The sequence below is a fragment of the Hemiscyllium ocellatum genome, chromosome 29 (assembly GCF_020745735.1).
Source record: "Hemiscyllium ocellatum isolate sHemOce1 chromosome 29, sHemOce1.pat.X.cur, whole genome shotgun sequence".
Classification (NCBI taxonomy): Eukaryota; Metazoa; Chordata; class Chondrichthyes; order Orectolobiformes; family Hemiscylliidae; genus Hemiscyllium; species Hemiscyllium ocellatum.
This window is the reverse complement of record NC_083429.1, coordinates 21608579-21630503: the sequence shown is the minus strand read 5'-3', so window position 1 is coordinate 21630503 and position 21925 is coordinate 21608579. Positions and strand designations below refer to the sequence as shown.

Here is a 21925-nt window from a genome sequence, read left to right as displayed (position 1 = left end):
GAAGCACCTGCAACGTTGTTGCTACAAGTGGTTGGAACAGGGAAGGTTCCTTAAGAACATGATTAAACATACATTGCGTTTTGTTCCTGAAGTTTGCTGAGGCTGCATTTTTAAAAACTGCTGATACCAAACAGGTTGTTTCAGTTCCAGATATTATTTGAAATGAAAATAATCCTTTTAGATGGATTCCCTTTAATTGTGAAAGGTACAGATAGTTCTTCCATAACACGATGGTTGTGTTTTCATGCAACCCCATATTTATAGAAAAATTGTACTTTAGGAACAGCACTTAAAGTGTTGGCGATATAATCGAGTTATAGCCAACACATGTTTTAAAAGTTCATGTCAATTTAGAAACAATTCATCGATCATTTTACAGCACGCTCACGCTAACAAAACACGCATTATAGCAGAATGACCTGTATTTTATATTGTATATCAAACCAGAAACATTCCAATTTTATACATGAATGCTCCACCTGGTGGTGGTGTTGGCCACAAATGCAGACAAAAGCTATTATGTTTGGGATCCTCCTCCTATATGCTACACGGGTACCAGTACACTAGCAGCCCTGCACAACCACACCCAGCGTATACAATAACGTTCTCACTAATGGGCCTACACAACACAGCTGCACTCTATCCATACTTCACCAATTATCTATTCACAAACAAGTTCCAGCAAAAAATTACTCATCTTTCAGGAGCAGAAACCATAGTTAGCTAATCCCTCACAACCCCACTACAAATGGCAAGATCAGCTAATTCTGGATGTAGGTTTGCTCGCTGAGCTGGGAGGTTTGTTTTCAGACATTTCGTCACCATACTAGGGAACATCTTCAGTGAGCCTCCTGATGATGCACTGGTGGTGTAGCCTGCTTTCTATTTATATGTTTGGGTTTCTTCAGTTGGTGAGGGTGATGATCACCAACCCAAGGAAACCCAAACATATAAACAGAAAGCAGGCTACACCACCAATGCTTCATCAGAAGGCTCACTGAAGATGTTACCTCATATGGTGACGAAATATCTGAAAATGAACCTTTCAGCTCAGCGAGCAAACCTACATCCAGAACCTCAACCTGAGCTACAGATCTTCTCAAACCTCACCATCAGCTAGCAATATAGATTCTATATTTTTTTAAAAACAGATAAAACCTTCCCTTGCAATTCATCCTTTTGTTTTAAAGTAACACTAGCCAGGGTACTAAATGATTATATTAACTCACTATACACATAATGCCTATCACTGAACAAGATGAGCACATCCACAAGCTGCCATCCAGAGGCAAACATAACTACGTTAAACTCAGGGACTTTAGAAAAAAAGTCCAGAAACACAGATCAGGGTACAATTACAGGAGTTACAACCACAGCTAATTGGAATAAATTAATTTACTGATTTAGACTGTACTAGCATTGATTATGAAAATGTACATTAAAATTACAAAATTTGCTCATTTCTCTAGCAGTTCCAAGTTTTCTCATTGTATCCTTGCAGTTAGCTTATGCTAAATAATGTAAACAATGTTCTTGATGTCTCCTTGGAGGGACAGCAATCACACGAACATCAGAGTCTTCTCTCAGGGTATCTGTGATGATTCAGTGAGACATGTATAAGTAATGAAAGGAAGGCCCATTTTCAAATGGCACTATCCATTAGGAAAGCACTCCTTACAATGAAATATTTTTCCGTGAAGGTTGGCCACAGGCTGGAGATCTCCTGAGAACTCTATACATTATTTCATTTAAATTAGGATAAATGTGCCATTACTTTCACAGCAGGTCAACTTTGGAAGGACAGAATGAACCCATAAATGCTACAAAACTACTTAATTTAAATACAATTTTGCAAGATATTTGGGGATCAAAAAGGACCACATAATCATGGAAATATGAGGTCGAAGAATCACTCCCTACACCCCACTGCTTTCTGACATTCAAGGTGTAATCAAGCTTCCTAAACTTGGGGACCTGAGGTGGAAATGTTTAACGAAAAAAATGGACTGAATTCTGCCTCCAATCCTAAGTTTAATCCCATCAAGTGACATACATAACGCAAACATGGATCATGTCACAAGGTGATAGCAGCCAAACACTCAGGTTCATAATATTAATTCAACTTACTGCTGAAGGTTCCCATGACTTTTCCCTCCAGCTTTTTGGCCACTGATTCACACAACTGGACTGTGATATCTGCAGCAACATTTTTAGCTGGAGGAAAATAAAAGATAAAAGGAAGGAAAAGTGAGTCAAGTACAGTGCCTTAAGCGAGTCAGATAAGTTGTAGCATTCAAACAGGTATCAGCAGCACAATTCAGAACATTATTCAGCATTACAGAGGAAATAGCTACATCATACCAATCAAGTGATCTTTCATCTTTTCAAGGACAGGCTGCATGTCTTGCGGGGTAAGACTTTTAGATCCAACCAGGCCCTTCAGCATTCCAAACATGCCACCAAATCCACCTCTCTTCTTCACGCTGTGATCATGCATTGTAAATGAAAAAAAACAAAAGTAAACTTTGATCATTCTACTTTAACAATTTTATGAATGGTTTCTTCCCATTGGATGGGTGGTTAAGTACTGATCTGAAGGAGATTGTTCTGGTTCAGTTTGGACATACTTACCCATTGTGAGAAGTCTCTTGAACTACTTCTTCTTCCTCTTCTTCTTGCTCTTCAGAGCTCTCATAATCTACAGCTTTCAAATCTCCTGCCATTGATCCACGGCACAAATTCTGCAATATTGTGTGAAGAAAAGCAGTTTGTAAATTAAGTCTTAAAAAATTATCTTCACAGAATATGTAAATCATCATCTCCCTGAAAAACTGGATCAACTGGACTTGTGCTTGCTGGAATTTAAAAGAACGAGGGGGGATCGAATAGAAACATATAACATCCTGATGGGAGTGGACACGGTAGATATGGGAAGAATGTCCCCAATGTGGGGGAAATCCAGAACTAGGGGTCACAGACTACGAATAAGGGATAAGCCATTCAGGACTGAAATGAGCAAGTGTCTCTTCACAGAGAGTTGTGAACCTGTGGAATTATCTCCCACAGGAAGCTATTGGGGCCAGTTCATTAGATATATTCATGTGGGAGTTGGACTTGGTCTTTGCAACTAAAGGGATCAAGGGTTATGGGGAGAAAGTGGGAGTGCAATACTGAAATTGCATGATCAGCCATGATCATAGTGAATGGTGGTACAGGATTGAAGGGATGAATGGCCAACTCCAGCACCTATATTTTGTGTTTATGTTACTAGGTTTTTTTCTAAAACTAGGCCCAAGTGCTTTGTGCACAAGTAATTTTTGTTTTACACAGTAATCTACATCTATATTTCTTTTAAACTGACCTTATTTAATAATTCATACATTTTTAAGGAACACTGCAAGAGATCAGCCAGCATACCCAGTGACTGCCCAAACTAATTGCCTGTGGAAGGAAAAGACAAGCTGGAGAGACAAACCAGGCCTTGTTAAAATTTTGTGGCTGACTATCCTCGTGTCAGTAAAAGCCTGACAATTGATGACATCTCTGCAGCCTCAGCTTTACATCAGGTTAAACATAGCATAAATACGCAAAGATACAAAAGTGAAAAAAATACCCAAAGGCTCTCAAAAGAATAAAGAAGTTGCAGTTACAAACTAAGTCAAGACATCATATTACCCACATAAGCAAGGGCCTTTGCAAAAATAAAAATGCCTACTGTATCTAATTCCATCAGCATAACTTTGCTTTCTCCCTTGGGTTTATCTAGCTTCCACTAGAATCTAAGAGAAAGTGTGGACTGCAGATGCTAGAATATCTGATGAAGGGCTTATGCTCAAAACATCGACTCTCCTGACTGGCTGTGCTTTTCCAGCACATGTTTGACTTCCACTAGAGTGCACCTATGCTACTTACCTATACTACCTTCTGTGGTAGCAAATTCCAAATTCTAATCCCTTTCTGGTGAAGTTCCTTCTGAAACCCTGTTGCATTTATTAGGGACTGAGTTAAATTTATGGCCCCTTATTCTGCTCTCATTGAGAATCTCCACATCTAACACATCAAACCTTTTCCAATCTATTTTAGATTGTCATTCAGGCTTGTCCCTTCTATAGAAAAAAGCCTGCATGTTCTTTGGTTCTTAATAGGGATATCACCTTAGTTTGGTGTAATTTTTGCCAATCGTTTTTAGCATCTTGTTCCAGTTCCTCTATTGTTTTATAAAATGGAGACAACATCTGCACATCCTCCAAGTAAGGTCTAAGCATAATTCTATATATATATATATAGTTTTTCACCAATGACTCTTCCTTCTACAGGTTTGTTTCTATGCTTTTACATTTTGTCACACTGCTCCTTTCTACATCCCCAGTCTTCTTGGCATATTATATGCTATTAACATTTGGTGATCTGCATCCTAGTATAAATAACTAGTATAAGTCTACATTGTGCCAATCTCAAGATATTCACAAACTTGGAAATTACACCCAAATTTTTGAGCCTTTTTTTACCCATTTGCAATTGTGCAAAATTTGCTTGTGGAAATAAAATAACGAGACAAAGTACTGTTCCAATTAGAGGGCCAATGATCAATACTGAAAGATCAGCACAATCTATAATGAGTAAACATACCATATCTACACTGGTGTCACCTCCGTTATTGGCATAGGTGCTGGATTGACCATTGACAAGTTTCTCGCTGTAGTCAAGATCTTTGGCATTAGTTTTGTTGGAATCCAGTGGCCAGACACGACGGGTTTTCGGCTTTGTTGGCTTAGGGGACTTGCTGCTGCAGTTCATGGAGTGAGAGAGACACATTACTGCAGTCAATCTCTATATACCATCATCTCATAAACTTATGTTGAAAAATTAATGACTGGAAGAGACAAACCAATAAATTAGAAAGCAATTACATGGCCTGATGGCATTCCCATGTTTGGCAAAGGATTACAACCTCCTAAAGTAAATGTTAGGATTAATGACCAGATAATCATACATTCTGCAAATCAAATGTTCCAAGCAAAATTACATTTGATTAGCATTGTCAAATTAAATTCACCAAAGTGTTGTGAAGTGTATTACATGAATATGCAAGAGTATTTCTAAAACATACATGCATTAACAAAGTGTAGCAGAGGTAGTCTCAACTGTCCTTGTAACAAGCCACAAGTGCCTCTTCGAATTAGCAAAAACAGGTTTTATTATTTTGCATTACCCATCAGGTAAACAGAGAAAATATAATCAGCGAGTTAATTCAAAGATATACTCCCTCAGAAATAAAGGTGCCTTCTCACCTGCTGTCTTTTTTATCTTTCCCCTGTCTTTTACGGAAAAATTCCTCCCTATTCCTCTGGATGATTTCTTCCTGAGTCAAACCATTTTGGTTGGCATCTCCTGCAGCCACCGTCGCAGGAGCCTTTAACTGACCTTCCATTTTCTTTTCCGGTGCATCTTGTACAGGTGCTGGATGTGACAGATGAAAGAAAAGAGAAAAAGTAAATACAGGAAAAAAGATGAGAGGGATAAAAAATAGAAAGAAAAATCCAAGTATGGACAAAAAAAGTGTAATGAACTCTCATATAATTGCCCATCAAGTCTGTGATGTTCTCACCATGAGAAAGGAAAAGAAAATAAGTGAATTACTGAATCAAGACAGCTGGATAAGTACACCATTAGAGCAAGTATTATTGCTGGGGCTATGTGAGCAAGCACTGTACCCCACCGCAGACAGGCATTCCAAAGCATTCCAAACAAGCATTCCAAACTTACCCTATCTGGTCATTTTTATTCAGTGATCACTGTAAACTGCCCGCATTAGGAATTAGGTAAAGACAGATCTGGCAATATCTTCATGATTCAACTACTCACCATACCGGAGAATCAGAAATTAGCAGTGCCAATTAGGTGAAGTAACTATGCCCTAGATATCACACTTCCAACAATCAGGAACTACAAGAGTGGGTAGGATCAGGAACATTGCATTCATCAATATTCTTGGATATCTTCTTCAAAGTGAATTGCAAGGATTGATGTATCACTGGATCATTCTCATGATCAGCAATATCAATAACGAGGAAGAGAATGTGACAGGTTCACAACTGGTCAATAACTCCAGAATCCTAAACTTAAGTAGTAACATAAAACAATACAGGGCAGAATAGGCCTGTCAGCCCTCAATGAACGAATCTAAGCCCATCCCCCAACACTATCCCATCATTATCCAAGGATTGTTTAAATGTCCCCAATATGGCTGAGTGAACTACATTGGCAGACAGGATATTCCATGCCCTTGCCACTCTCCGAGTGAAGAACCTGCCTCTGACATCTGTCTTAAATCTATCACCCCTCAATTTGCAGCTGTGTCCCCTCATACAAACGGACGTCATCATCCTAGGAAAAAGACTTTCACTGTCCACCCTATCTAATACTCTGATCGTCTTGTACGTCTCTATCAAATCCCCTTTAGTTTTCTTCCCTCCAATGAGAACAGACCCAATTCACTCAGCCTTTCCTCATAAAACCTTCCCTCCAGACCAGGCAACATCCTGGTAAATCTCCTCTGTACCCTTTCCAATGCTTCCACATCCTTCCTGTAATGGGGCAACCAGTACTGTACACAATATGCCAAATGCGGCCAAACTGGCATTTTGTATAGTTGCAGCATGAAATCATTGCTCTGGAACTCAATCCCTCTATCAATAAAACCTAACACACCGTATGCCTTATTAAACGCACTATCAACCTGGGTGACAACTTTCAGGGATCTATGTATATCGACTCCAAGATCCCTCTGCACATCCACACTACCAAGAATCTTTCCACTGACCCAGCATTCCAACTACCTGTTATTCTTCCCAAAGTGAATCACCTCACATTTATCTGCATTGAATTCCATTTGCCACTTCTCAGCCCAATTCTGCAGTTTATCCAAATCCCTCTGCAACCTGCAATATTCTTTCACACTGTCTACCACTCTACCGACTTTAGTGTGATCTGCAAACTTACTAACCCATTCACCTATGCTTGTATCCAAGTCATTTATAAAAATGCTAAACAGCAGCAGTCCCAGAACAGATCCTTGTGGCATACCACTAGTAACCAGATTCCAGGCTGAATATTTTCCAGCAAGCACCACTTGATGCCTTCTTACAGAAAGCCAGTTCCTAATCCAAACTGCTAAATCACCCACAACCCCTTGCCTCTGCATTTTCTCCATCAACCTACGATGTGGAACCTTATCAAAGGCCTTACTGAAGTCCATGTACACCACGTCAATTGCCCTACTCTCATCTACATGCTTGGTCACCTTCTCAAAAAACTCTGAGGTTTGTGAGACATGACCTGTCCTTGACGAAACCATGTTGACAATCTGCAATCAAATTGTTGCTTGCTAGATGATTATAAATCCTCTTGTTATTCTTTCCCAAGAGGTTTCCTACAACAGACATAAGGCTCACTTGTCTATAATGGGTCATGGAACAACATTTGCAATCCTCCAGTCCTCTGGTACGAAACCTGTAGACAATGACCACTCAAAGATCAAAGCCAGAGGCTTCAACACCTTCTCCCTAGCTTCCCAGAGAATCCTAGGATAAATCCCATCCAACCCAGAAGTCTTGTCTACTTTCACTCCTTCCACAAGTGGTAACACCTCTTCCTTACTAACCTCGATCCTTTCTAGTTTTAATATCCCATATCTCATTCTTCTCCTCTACAATATTCTCCTTTTCCTGAGTGAAAACAGATGAGAAGTATTCGTTTAGCGCCTCTCAGATCTCCACAGGTTCAACACACAAGTTCCCACTTCTGTCTTTGACTGGCCCTATTCCTACCCTAGTCATCCTTTCATTCCTCACATACCCATAAAAAGCTTTAGGGTTTCCTTTATTCTACCTGCTAAAGACTGCTTATGTGCTCTCCTTGCTCTTCTTAACCCTGTCTTTAAATCCTTCCTAGCTGATCTGTAACTTCCCATCACCTCATCTGAACCATCTCTTCTCAACTTCACATAAGCCTCCTTCTTCCGCTTAACAAGAGATGTGATTTGTTTAGTAAACCACAGTTCCCTTACCTTATCACTTCCTCCCTGCCTGATAGGGACATACCTATCAAGGACACGCAGTATCTGTTCCTTTAATCAGCTCTACATTTCAATTGTCCCTATCCCCTGCATTTTGTTACCCCATTCTATGCATCCTAAATCTTGCCTAATTGCATTATAATTGCTCTAGCCCCATTGATAACTCTTGCCCTGTGGCATGTATCTATCCCTTTCCATCGCTAATCTAAATGTAACTGAATTATGGTCACTCTCTCCAAAGTGCTCACCTACCTCTATATCAAACACCTGGCCTGATTCATTAGCAAGCACCAGATCCAGTGTGACCTTCCCTCTTGTCGGCCCTTGAACATACTGTGTCAGAAAACCCTCCTGCACACACTGGACAAAAACTGATCCATCCGACTACTAGAGTTATAGTATTTTCGATATTGGGAAGTTAAAGTCCCCCATAATGACCACTCTGTTCCTTTCACTCCTACCCAGAATAGTTTTGCCGATCCTCTGCTCCACATCCCTGGAACTCTGCAAAGGCCCATTAAAAAGCTCCCAGCAGTGTAACCTCTCCTGTTTCTAAACTCAGCCCATAACACCTCAGTAGGCTAGTCCTCGCCAAAAGGAGAAAGTGAGGTCTGCAGATGTTGGAGATCAGAGTTGAGTGTATGTTGCTGGAAAAGTACAGCAGGTCAGGCAGTCAGAAGTTCTTTCAGCCACCGTTACAATGTCTTTGATTAACAAGGCCACACCTTCCCCACTTTTACCGCCTTCCCTGTTCTTAATGAAAGATCTAAATCCTGTAACCTGCAACATCCATTCCTCACCCTGCTCTATCCATGTCTCCGAAATGGCGATAACATCAAAGTCCCAGATACCTATCCATGCTGCAAGCTCACCAACCTTATTTTGGATACTTCTGGCGTTGAAGTAGACACACTTCAGACCAGCTTGCTGTCCCTACCAGCACATTTCTGTGACTGTGAAATCCTGTCCATGCCCTCCCTACTCTCACCTTCCTGTGCACTGCAACCACACCTCCAGTTCCCAACCTCCTGCTGAGCTAGTTTAAACCCACCCAATAGCACCAGCAAATTTCCCACCCAGGATATTTGTACCCCTCTGGTTCAAGTGAAGACTATCCTGTTTGTAGAGGTCCCACCTTCCCCAGAATGATCCCCAATTATCCATGTACCTGAAACCCTCCCTCCTGCACCATTCCTGCAGCCACGTGCTCAGCTGATATCTCCCTCTATTCCTTCCTTGGCACGGGTAACAAACCAGAGATAACAACTCTGTTTGTTTTAGCTCTTAGCTTCCACTCTAACTCCCTGAAATTCTGCCTTACATTCCTATCCTATGTCGTTGGTACCTATGTGGACCACGACTTGGGGCTGGGCACCCTCTCCCTTCAGGACCCCAGAGACACAATCAGAGTCATCATGGACCTTGGCACCTGGGAGACAACACATCAACCGAAGTCTCGTTCACTCCCAACAAACGTTCTATCTGACCCTCTAACTGTTGTGTTCCCAATGACAAACCCTCTCCTCCTTCCCCCCGTTCCCTTCTGTGGAACAGGGACAGACACTGTGCTAGAGACCTGCACCCCATTGCATGCCCCTAGTAAGTCATCCCCCACAACAGTATCCAAAACGGTATAACAAGCTTTAAAAAAAGTGGACTCTAGCACTCAAATGCTCCAATGATTAACAAGTAATTAATTTTAACTTTTTCCATGTATTTTTTCTAATTTTGTTGTATGTAAGTTTATTTTTAATATGAAACTGACTTTTGCTAGCCATGTTTTAGCAGTAGCAGACTAACCATTTCACAAGACCCTGGGAATTTGAGCACAAAATCTAGGTGGACACTCCAATGCACTGCTGAGGCACTGCGACAGTGTCTTTCAGACAGCAAATTAAACCATTACTCCATTTCCCCTCTTTTTGTTAATGTCATATCTCAGTGAGCTATTTGAAGACTCAGATCTCCCCAGGAACCTGGTTAATATTTATCCCTCAATCAACATGGGTAAAATACAAATTCTAGTCATTATTGTTTTGCTGTTTGTGGAAGCTTGCTGTGTATTTCAAATTACAACAATGTTTATATTTCAAAAAGAAATATTATTGGCAATCATGATGCTATACAATACTCTTCTGTTTTGGTGGCGCTGCTCTAACTGCCATCTTGCATTTGTGAATTAGCTGGCACGCGACCAGTGGCTCCCTTATATCAATGTTTATTACCGGGATGTGTGCAGCACTTTACATCAAAAATCACCCTTATATTTCAGCAAGGAAAGAGCCAAGTGGTTCCTGACTTACTTATTGTTCTTCTGAGTCATGGATGACATTTAATTCTATTTCAAAATTTGTCCTGCCCAAGATCAACTAATTCAGACTGGAAATGAGATCACTAGTCTTCTCATTAGAACGTCTCTTCACAACTGGCTTCATCAAAACTGAATTTTTCTTTTTCTGCACTTTCAACAACCACCTCCACAAACATGGCAGACTGACACATTCTTACCACTAGGAAACACAAGGACAGTTATAGACATAACTGCCTCTCCCACTCAAGAGGGGGATTCTTGCCCAGAGAACCTCCAGTTTTAAACCTTGTGACACAGCACAGTGGAACATTTAGCTGTGATATTAAACTGGATAGTGCATTACTCAAGCATTACAAATATCTGCATACAAGCAAGTGTAGTTGCCTCCTGCTGCCAATTTAAGAACACCCATCTGCACAACTTCCCTCTTGAGACACGGAAGCAGCAGCAATGGCTCCTGACATTAGACAGAAATTTCATTCCTCCCTCATTAGGTGCTCTATACAATATATCTGATCCAACCAGTAACTCCAAAGAAGTATGAACATAGGAAGCAACATGGAGAAAGTAATGAACATTTTCTGATGAACAGATTCCTGCCTCATGAAACAAAGGTTTACCTTCCAGTAAAGACAGTGCTCTCTGATAATTTGCTACCTTCCTTACTCAGCACCCTGTTTAATCACATCTGTTTCCTTCACTGCAGCGCAATAAACAATCTGAGCAACTTCCTCTGCAACAGACCATTACATACCATCTTTCTTGTTCTTCTTGTTCTCCTTCCCCTTTTCTCCACGGACTTCTATCATAGATTTCACAGTTTTCTTTGATTTATCGGATTGTTCAAATGTCTTCATTACAGAAGGTGCTTTTCCTTTGGTGCGTTCCTCAGCAGCTCTGAAGACCACCAACAAAACAGAATAGATCGAGAGTAGAATTATCCAATCAGAAATGGATAAAAGATTTTTAAAAAACAAAGGCAACGTTGTCATATTACTTTTCTACATTGAGAGAAGTACATTTTTTTGTGCATCTACACTTTCCATAATGCAGTCGAAAGATGTACAAGTTAGGTGGATTGGCCATACTAACTTGCCCATAGTGTCTGGGGATGTGTATGATAGTTGTATGAGCCAGAGGAAATGCAGGGTTATGGAGTAGGGTGTGGACTTGTTGGGGTGAACAGCCTGTTTCCACACTGTGGGGATTCTATAAGGACTCCCTCCTTTGGTAGCTCTAAAGGATGTGGCCAGTATCTGATCCCAATAGAAAAGTCTAAGCAGTGGAAAACAAGCTAGTTATTCTACTTTAAGAGGGATTCGGAGTGAAGGATGATCCTCTCTTGATCTATAATATGTATACTTACTTGTCAACAGGGGTTTATCAAATGTAACCAAAGATTACTGGCAAACCTATGACAGAAAATGGGCTCTCTTCAAAAGACATAGTCCAGCTTCTGTAAAAATCTATTTCCATCGGAGGATAATGGTGGGACAAACAAAGCCACAGTCCCCAAAATGACGAAAGATATTGAAAGCAAAATGAAAGTTATGTAGTGCATATAGACATTCATAAGACATCTCATAGATTGTCACAGGTTTATCAGCATGCAACAAAATGAGCACAGAAACAAAGATATGAAACCGGTTGACTGACAGAAATCAGAATAGAGACAAATAATTGGTTTCAGGACTTGTGGATGGGGTATACATTGGAACTACCAATGGTCAGTATCAGGACACTACTTTTCTTTAACTATACTAATAGCCTAGATTTGGGCGTCCAGGGCATGCTTTCACATGTAAGCAATACAAAACTTAGAAATATTGAGAAATCACATTTGACAAACTTTGGGATTTGCAACATATCACTATGAAATTCATAAAGAACTACTGAAGGACATGTTTAGATTTTTAGAAGGCTTTTGATAATTTCCCCCAGAGGAAGCCAGTCAGAAAAATTAAAGCACATGGGACAGGAAGAAACACACTGGCATGGATTAACGATTGGCGAGCAGACAGAACACAGAATATGAATAAATTGGCCAGTAGCAGGCTAGGTTATGGGTTATCACAAGGATCATTGCTTGGTCTCCAGCATTTCACAGTATACAATCAAAGATTTGGAGAAGGGGATCAAATGCAAGATTTGCAAATTTACAAATGAATGAATGAATGAATGATGACTTATTGTCACTTGTACTCTGCACTGAACAATTTGGTAAAATATAGGGAAAAGCTTAAACTTATACAATAATACTTTTACAGATAATACAAAGCCAAGTGGAGTGTGTTGTGAAAGAGGGGTTTTTGACAGGCTTAGTGAATGGAAAAGAACTGGCAAATGTAACTTAATGTGAAAAAAATGTGTGGTTGCCCACTTTAGTGAGACAGTATTGTTTAGAGTATTTTTAAATGATTTGAGGTTGCAAAGCGAAGATGTACAAAAACACTTCGATATCCTTATCAATAAGTCACTGAAGGCTAACATGCAGGTGCAGAAAGCTATCAGGAAAGGCTAACGAAATGTTGACCTTCAGTGCAAAAGATTTTGAGTACAGGAGTAGTGAAGTCTTGCTTCAATTGTTTAGGAACTTGACTAGACTACATCTGGTGGCAATATGGTTTCCATTTCAGGAAGGATATTATTGCCATCAAGAAAACGCAATGAAAGCTCACCCAGATTTGTTCCCAGAATGGCAGGACTGCTCTCCAAAGACAGACTGGGCAAACTAGCAGGAATTCTCTAGAACACAACAGAACAGTACTGCACAGGATCAGGTCCTTTGGTTCACGATATATATGCTGACCATGATGCCATTCAAAACTAATCCCAGCTGCCTGCACATGGTCTGTATCCCTTTATTCTCTGCCTGTTTACATTTCTATCCGAATGCCTCAAACGTTGCTACTGTATCAATTTCTACCACGTCCCTGGTATATTACAGGCACCTACAACCTTTTGTGTAAAAAAAAAACTTGCCTTGCACATCTCCTTTAAACTTTCTCCTTCCCCTCACTGGGGAGGAGGATGGGGTGCTCTCGAGCTGTGAGGGCACAATTTAATAATATGGGATATGCCACATAAAACTGTGATGAGGAGAAATTGTTGTACTCTGGTTGTAAACCTTTGGAATTCTTTAACATAGATGGCTGTAAAGGTCAAACTTGGAGGTTAAACTAGATATTAATAAAGTTCTGATGACCAAAGGCGGACAAGGTTATGGGATAGGAAAAGGCATTGAAGTTTTCATTTGATGAATGTATGATTCATGATTGTATTGAATGGGAGCACATTCTGACAGGCTGAATGGCCTACTCTTGCTCCTATTATGAGCTGCAAGAAGGGTAAGGAAAAACTTCAACTGAACATACATATGGTGATGAAATGGGCAGACAAGTAACAGATTACACTTAATGCAGAGAAGTGTCAATTGAATGCATTTTGATCGGAAGAACAAATGGTTTTAAAGAGATGCTGGAGTAGAGGCACCGGTGGGCATGTGCACAAGTTTTTGAAGATGGATGGGCAGATTGAAAAATCACTCAAATAAATCAAAGTGCAAAAGCAAGGAAGTTAATGGTGAACTTTTATAATTACATTGCTTGAACTTGAACTGGAATATTATCCAATTTTAAGTGCTACAATTTAGGACAGATGTGAACGTATTAGAAACAGCACAATCACGGTTCCAGTGATGAGGGTTTTCAGTTGAAGAGATTAGAGTGCTACGGCTGTTCTCCTTTGAGAAAGTTATGAGAACATTTAATACAGGGGTTCAAAATCATAAAGGGTCTGCACAGATGGTTTATGAGTTTGTAATCTTTACAAGAGGGATATTCGCTTTCTATTTCTCCAATCCCAATCTAGCTAAAACCTTTCTGTTTAAACATACTTCAAAAGCATCTCTAATTTGCATTCGACTATTACAGTGATGAATGCATCATATTAGAAACAGAAAAATTGTTCAGTTTGACTGAAGGACAGAGGATACTGATTTAAGGTGAATAGTAAAAGTGAAGTCAAAATAAGGCAAAATGTTTGTACACAGCAAAAAGTCAGAAGTTGAAGTTGGAAAATTACTTGAAGGGAAAACATTCACAGGTCTACAGGGAAAAGGGCGGCAACTGTGACTAGCTTAGATTTTCAGCCATGATGAAGACAACAAGCCACACGGTCTCACTGTGTACTCTAATCATTTCAGCAACTCTATAACTTATGTAGGTGCATCACAATAGGAAACAAACCTAGCAGGAAGTTTAATTCCTCATTTAAGTCTGATTGAAACGTACAATTTATAGTGTTGGATCAACAAAGAAACTGTGGATGCTGAAAATCTGAAACAAAAACAAAGTGTTGGAAAAATGTAGCAGGTCTGACAAATCTGTTTTGTTCTTCACAGATACTAATATTTTGAGTCCAGCGACCCTTCGTTAGAAACAAAAATAGCTGGGAGAGGATAGCACTTACGTTGATGAAGGGGTGGTTAGGAGTAAGTGAGAGGCACACAGGAAGGACAAGCGTGAAGAATGTACTGTAGACCTCCTAACAGTTCAAGATAAATTCAACAGCAAGACAACAGATAAATTCAAAAGTTTGTGAGAAGATTTGTAGCTCAGGTGCTCGTTGTTGTGGTTCTGTTCACCAAGCTGGGAGTTTTTGTTGCAAACGTTTCGTCCTCTTTCTAGGTGACATCCTCAGTGCTTGGGAGCCTCCTATGAAGTGCTTCTGTGCTGATTCCTCCGGCATTTATAGTAGTGTGTCTCTGCCGGAGACACTGACAACCGGAAGCGGCAGAGACAAGCCACTATAAATGCTGGAGGAATCAGCACAGAAGCGCTTCACAGGAGGCTCCCAAGCACTGAGGATGTCACCTAGAAAGGGGACGAAACGTTTGCAACAAAAATTCCCAGCTCGGCGAACAGAACCACAACAACAGATAAATACAAATACAATAGGCAAATTTCAGAAAGAGATGACCAGTGGTGGTTTAACATTAACGTCACTATGCCTCAGGCACGAGAGAGGTTGAGAAGGAGAAACCTTCATGGTAATCTCAGGTGTTGCAGGGATTGAACCCATGCTCTTGGCATCACTGCATCATAAATCAACCGTCGATCAAACTGAGCTAAGTTGCAAGGCTGAAGAATTCAAGCTTTTTTGTCTCCCTTCTTAATTGGATTCTTTGTCTCCAGCAGTTTTCCATTCCACAGATGTGAATATTTCCATTGTGTTGCTGCATATCCCTTTGGAACCAATATAGCAAAACCTTCCCTTTTGTATTCTCACACCCTGCAGTAATTACACAAGGGACTGAAACAAGTCTTAAGTATTATTTCTTGCCTTGAAAGTATGACAAGTAAACGGAAAAGTAAGTTTTGAAAGATGAAGTTTCAATCTCTTACCTCAGGAGCCCTCTGAAGTCATCCGAAAAATCAAAGGAACCATTGAGGAGGCCCATCACCCCTTGCTGCTGCAACTGGTTCCTATATTTATCCCGAAATTGCATGTGGATATCATCAATAAACTTGTCTATATACGTTAGTGTCAGAATTTTTTGGTAGCCCACCTGAAGCACAAAGAGAGAGGGGGAAAAGCCATGAAATGAACTGGGCCTCATTCTGACATTCACAATAACAACGTGTTAAAATCAGTCAATGTGAGTCTGTGAAACAACTCCATTTCATTTTTGATTATTTAGAATTTTAAGACCACAAAGATGTAGGATCAGAAGTGGACCATTTGATCTATTAGGTCTGCTCCACTATTCAATGGGATCATGGTTGATTTGATAATTGTCAACTCCACTTTCTTGCCTTTTCCCAGAATACTTCATTCACTTACTAATTAAAAATTAGTCCATCTCAACTTTGAATACATTGAATTAACCAGCCTCTGCAGGAAAGAATTCCATGGATAAACTAATCTCAGAAAAAAATCCTCCTAGTCTCTGATTTAAATCCTGAGATTTTGCCCTCTGGTCAGAATCCAATTAATAATGGGAAACAATTCCTCAGCAGCTACTCTGTCAGGTCCTCAAAGAACCTTGTATGTTTCATAAAGGTTGCCTTTCATTCTTCCAAGATCTAGTGACTACAAGCCCAACTTACTCAACATCTCACAACAAGATATCTCCATACTCAGGATCAATGGAATGAATCTTCTCTGAACTGCCTCCAGTGCTAGTATATCTTTCCTGAGATAAGGAGACCAAAAAGGTGGTGTTCTAAGTGCACTTCTAATAAGTGCCTTGTCCAGGTGAGCAGAACTTCCCAATTTTTGTACTGTACTCCTTCCGTGATAAAGGTCAACATTCTTTTTGCCTTCCCTATTAACTGAACTTATAAGCGAACTCTTCTGGGATTTATTCACGAGAACTCCAAATCCTTTTATGTTGCACTTTCTGCAATCTTTATCTATCGAAATAAAATTCAGATCCTCTGTGTTGAAATGATAATTAATGCAAATTGACCCAATTAATTCTGTAATGTAGGCATTTATTCCAGTAAATATGGGAAAAATATAAGCAATGGTTGCTCCTACTATATACATGGATGGGCATTGCACAGTAAGACCATAGAACATAACAGCGCAGTACAGGCCCTTCGGCCCTCGATGCTGTTCCGACCAGTCATACCAATCTGAAGCCCATCTAACCTACACTATTCCATATACTTCCATATGCTTGTCCAGTGCTTGTTAAATGCACTTAAAGTTGGCGAATCTACTACCGTTGCAGGCAAAGCACTCCATACCCATTCTACTCTGAGTAAAGAAACTACCTCTAACATCTGTCCTATATCTATCACCCCTCAATTTAAAGTTATACCCCCTCATCCTCGCCGTCACCATACTTGAAAAAGGCTCTTCCTGTGCACCCTATCTAACCCTCTGATTATCTTGAATGTCTCTGCTAAGTCACCTCTCAACCTTCTTCTCTCCAATGAAAACAGCCTCAAGTCCCTCAGCCTTTCCTCCTAAGACCTTCCCTCCATACCAGGTAACATTCTAGTAAACCTCCTCTGCACCCTTTCCAAAGCTTCCACATTATTCTTATAATGTGGTGACCAGAACTATACGAAATACTCCAAGTGCGGCTGTACCAGAGATTTGTACAGCTGTAGCATAACCTCATGCTTCCGGAACTTGATCCCTCTATTAATAAAAGCTAAATACTGTATGCCTTCTTAACATCCCTGTCAACCTGGGTGGCAACTTTCAAGAATCTGTGTACCTGCACACCGAGATCTCTCTGCTCACCTACACTACCAAGAATCTTACCATTAGCCCAGTACTTTGCATTCCGGTTACTCCGACCAAAGTGAATCACCTCACACTTGTCCGCATTAAACTCCATTTGCCACCTCTCAGCCCAACTCTGCAGCTTATCTATGTCTCTCTGTAACCTACAACATCCTTTGTCACTATCCACAACTCCACCGACCTTAGTGCCATCTGCAAATTTACTAACTCACCATTCTACATCTTCATCCAGATTGTTCATAAAAATGATGAACAGCAGTGGACCCAACACCAACCCTAGTGGTACACCACGAGTAACTGGACTCCAGGATGAACATTTCCCATCAACCACTACCCTCTGTCTTCTTTCAGCAAACCAATTACTAATCCAAACTGCTATATCTCCCACAATCCCATTCCTCCGCATTTTGTACAATAGCCTACTTTGGGAACCTTATCAAATGCCTTGCTGAAATCCATATACATCACATCAACTGGTTTACTCTCATCTACCTGTTTGGTCACCTTCTCAAAGAACTCAATAAGGTTTGTGAGGCACGACCTACCCTTCACAAAACCGTGCTGACTATCCTTAATCAAATTATTCTTTTCTAGATGATTATAAATCCTATCTCTTATAACCTTTTCCAACACTTTACCAACAACTGAAGTAAGGCTCAATGGTCTATAATTACCAGGGTTGTCTCTACTCCCCTTCTTGAACAGGGGAACCACATTTGCTATCCTTCAGTCTTCTGGTACTATTCCTATAGACAATGATGATTTAAAGAATGATGTCAAAGGCTCGGCAATCTCCTCCCTGGCTTCCCAGAAGATCCTAGGTTAAATCCCATCTGGCCCAGAGGACTTATCTATTTTCACACTCTGCAGGATTTCTAATACCTCTTCCTTGTGAACCTCAATCACACCTAGTCTAGTAGCCTGTATTTCAGTATTCTCCTTGACAACAGTGTCGTTTTCCAAAGTGAATGCTGTCGAAAAATATTCATTTAGTGCTTCCCCTATCTCTTCTGACTCCACTCAACTTCCCACTACTATCCTTGATTGGCCCTAATCTTACTCTTGTCATTCTTTTATTCCTTAAAAACCGATAGAAAACCTTAGGGTTTACCCTAATGCTATCCGCCAACAACTTCTCATGTCTCCTCCTGGCTTTTTTGAACTCTCTCTTTAGGTCTTTCCTGGCTACCTTGTAACCCTCAAGTGCACTAACTCAGCCTTCACATCTCATCCTAACATAAGCCTTCTTCTTCCTCTTGACCAGAGATTCCACTTCCTTCGTAAACCATGGCTCCTGCGCTCTGCGGCTTTCTCTCTGCCTGACAGGTACGTACTTATCTAGGATACTCAGGAGCTTTTCCTTGAATAAGCTCCACATTTCAAATGTGTCCATCCCCTGCAGATTCCTTCCCCATCCTATGCTTCCTAAATAGAATAATAGATTCAGTTGTACAGCATGGAAACAGACCTTTCAATCCAATAGATATCCCAAACCAATCTAGTCTCGCCTGCCAGCACCCGGCCCATATCCCTCCAAACCCTTCCTATTCATTTATCCATCCAAATGTCTCACAAATGTTGCAATTGTACCAGCCTCCACCACATCCTCTGGCAGCTCATTCCATACACGTACCACCCTCTACGTGAAAACGTTGCTCCTTAGGTCTCTTTTATATCTTTCCCCTCTCACCCTAAACCTATGCCCTCTAGTTCTGGACTCCCCAATCCCAGGGAAAAGACTTTGCCTATTTATCCTATCCATGCCCCTCATAATTTTGTAAACCTCTATAAGGTCACCCCTCAGCCTCTGACGCTCCAGGGAAATCAGCCACAGCCTGTTCAAGCTCTCCCTGTAGCTCAGATCCTCCATCCCTGGCAACATTCTTGTAAATCTTTTCTGAACCTTTTCAAGTTTCATAACATCTTTCCGAGAGGAAGGAGATCAGAATTGCATGCAATATTCCAACAGTGGCCTAACCAATGTCCTGTACAGCTGCAACATGACCTCCCAACTCCTGAACTCAATATTCTGACCAATAAAAGAAAGCATACCAAATGCCTTCTTCACTATCCTATCTACCTGCGATCCACTTTCAAAGAGCTATGAACCTGCACTCCAAGGTCTCTTTGTTCAGCAACACTCCCTAGGACCTTACCATTAAGTGTATAAGTTCTGCTAAGGTTTGCTTTCCCAAAATGCAGCACCTCGCATTTATCTGAATTAAACTCCATCTGCCACTTCTCAGCCCATTGGCCCATCTGGTCAAGATCCCGGTGTAATCTGAGGTAACCCTCTTCACTGTCCACTACACCTCCAATTTTGATGTCATCTGCAAACTTACTAACTGTACCTCTTATGCTCACATCCAAATCATTTATGTAAATGACAAAAAGTAGAGGGCCCAGCACCGATCCTTGTGGCACTCCATTGGTCACAGGCCTCCAGTCTGAAAAACAACCCTCCACTACGACCCTCTGTCTTCTACCTTTGAGCCAGTTCTGCATCCAAATGGCTAGTTCTCCCTGTATTCCATGAGATCTAACCTTGCTAATCAGTCTCCCATGGGGAACATTGTCGAACGCCTTACTGAAGTCCATATAGATCACATCTATTGCTTTGCCCTCATCAATCTTCTTCATTACTTCATCAAAAAACTCAATCAAGTTTGTGAGACATGATTTCCCACGCACAAAGCCATGTTGATTATCCAGAACCAGTCCTTGCCTTTCCAAATACATGCACATTTTGTCCCTCAGGATTCCCTCCAACAACTTGCCCACCACTGAGGTCAGGCTCACTGGTCTATAGTTCCCTGGCTTGTCCTTACCACCCTCCTTAAACAGTGGTACCACGTTTGCCAACCTCCAGTCTTCCGGCACCTCACCTGTGACTATCGATACAAATATCTCAGCATGAGGCCCAGCAATCACTTCTCTAGATTCCCATAGAGTTCTCAGGTACACATGATCAGGTCCTGGGGATTTATCTACCTTCAACCGTTTCAAGACATCCAACAGTTCCTCCTCTGTAATCTGGACATTTTGCAAGATGTCACCATCCATTTCCCTACAGTCTATATCTTCCATATCCTTTTCCACAGTAAATACTGATGCAAAATATTCATTTAACATCACCCCCATTTTCTGTGGCTCCACACAAAGGCCGCCTTGCTGATCTTTGAGTGGAGCCCTATTCTCTCCCTAGTTACCTTTTTGTCCTTAATATATTTGTAAAACTCCTTTGGATTCTCTTTAATTCTATTTGCCAAAGCTATCTCATGTCCCCGTTTTGCCCTACTGATTTCTCTCTTAAGTATACTCCCTTAAGTATACTTTATACTCTTCTAAGGATTCACTCGACCTATCCTGTCTATACCTGATATATGCTTCCTTTTTCTTAACCAAACCCTCAATTTCTTTAATCATCCAGCATTCCCTATAGTTATGAGCCTTCCCTTTCACCCTGACAGAAATATACTTTCTCTGGATTCTTGTTATCTCATTTCTGAAGGCTTCCCATTTTCCAGCCGCCCCTTTACCTGCGAACATCTGCCTCCAATCAGCTTTTGAAAGTTCTTGCCTAATACCGTTGAAATTGGTCTTTCTCCAATTTAGAACTTCAACTTAGATCTGGTCTATCCTTTTCCATCACTATTTTAAAACGAATAGAATTATGGTCACTGGCCCCAAAGTGCTACCCCACTGACACCTCAGTCACCTGCCCTGCCTTATTTCCCAAGAGTAGGTCAAGTTTTGCACTGTCTCTAGTAGGTACATCCACATACTGAATCACAAAATTGTCTTGTACACACTTAAGAAATTCCTCTCCATTTAAACCTTTAACATTATAGCAGTCCCAGTCTATGTTTGGAAAGTTAAAATCCCCTACCATAACCACCCTATTATTCTTACAGATAGCTGAGATCTCCTTACAAGTTTGTTTCTCAATTTCCCTCTGACTATTGAGGGGTCTATAATACAATCCCAATAAGGTGAGCATCTCTTTCTTATTTCTCAGTTCCACCCAAATAACTTCCCTGGATGTATTTCTGGGAATATCCTCCCTTAGCACAGCAGTAATGCTATCCCTTATCAAAAATGCCACTCCCCCTCCTCTTTTGCCTCCATTTCTATCGTTCCTGTAGCATTTGTATCCTAGAACATTCAGCTGTCAGTACTGCCCATCCCTGAACCACGTTTCTGTAATTGCTATGACATCCCAGTCCCATGTTCCTAACCATACCCTGAGTTCATCTGCCTTCCCTGTTAGGCCC

General features: G+C 40.8%; 1 protein-coding gene across 2 annotated transcripts in view; it reads right to left on the bottom strand.

Annotated features, from left to right (window-relative positions):
* Window positions 1-21925, bottom strand: part of srpra (SRP receptor subunit alpha) — a 77290-nt gene that overhangs the window by 13200 nt on the left and 42165 nt on the right. Inside the window, exons 3-9 of one of the 2 annotated variants that reach the window (XM_060846700.1) lie at window positions 15794-15957; window positions 11143-11285; window positions 5292-5460; window positions 4630-4786; window positions 2632-2741; window positions 2362-2483; window positions 2128-2214 (exon numbers count right to left, since the gene is read on the bottom strand). In XM_060846700.1, coding sequence (XP_060702683.1) covers window positions 2128-2214; window positions 2362-2483; window positions 2632-2741; window positions 4630-4786; window positions 5292-5460; window positions 11143-11285; window positions 15794-15957 — 952 coding nt within the window. The remainder of the gene's footprint in view (window positions 1-2127; window positions 2215-2361; window positions 2484-2631; window positions 2742-4629; window positions 4787-5291; window positions 5461-11142; window positions 11286-15793; window positions 15958-21925) is intronic. The other variant, XM_060846701.1, reaches the window with a different exon arrangement.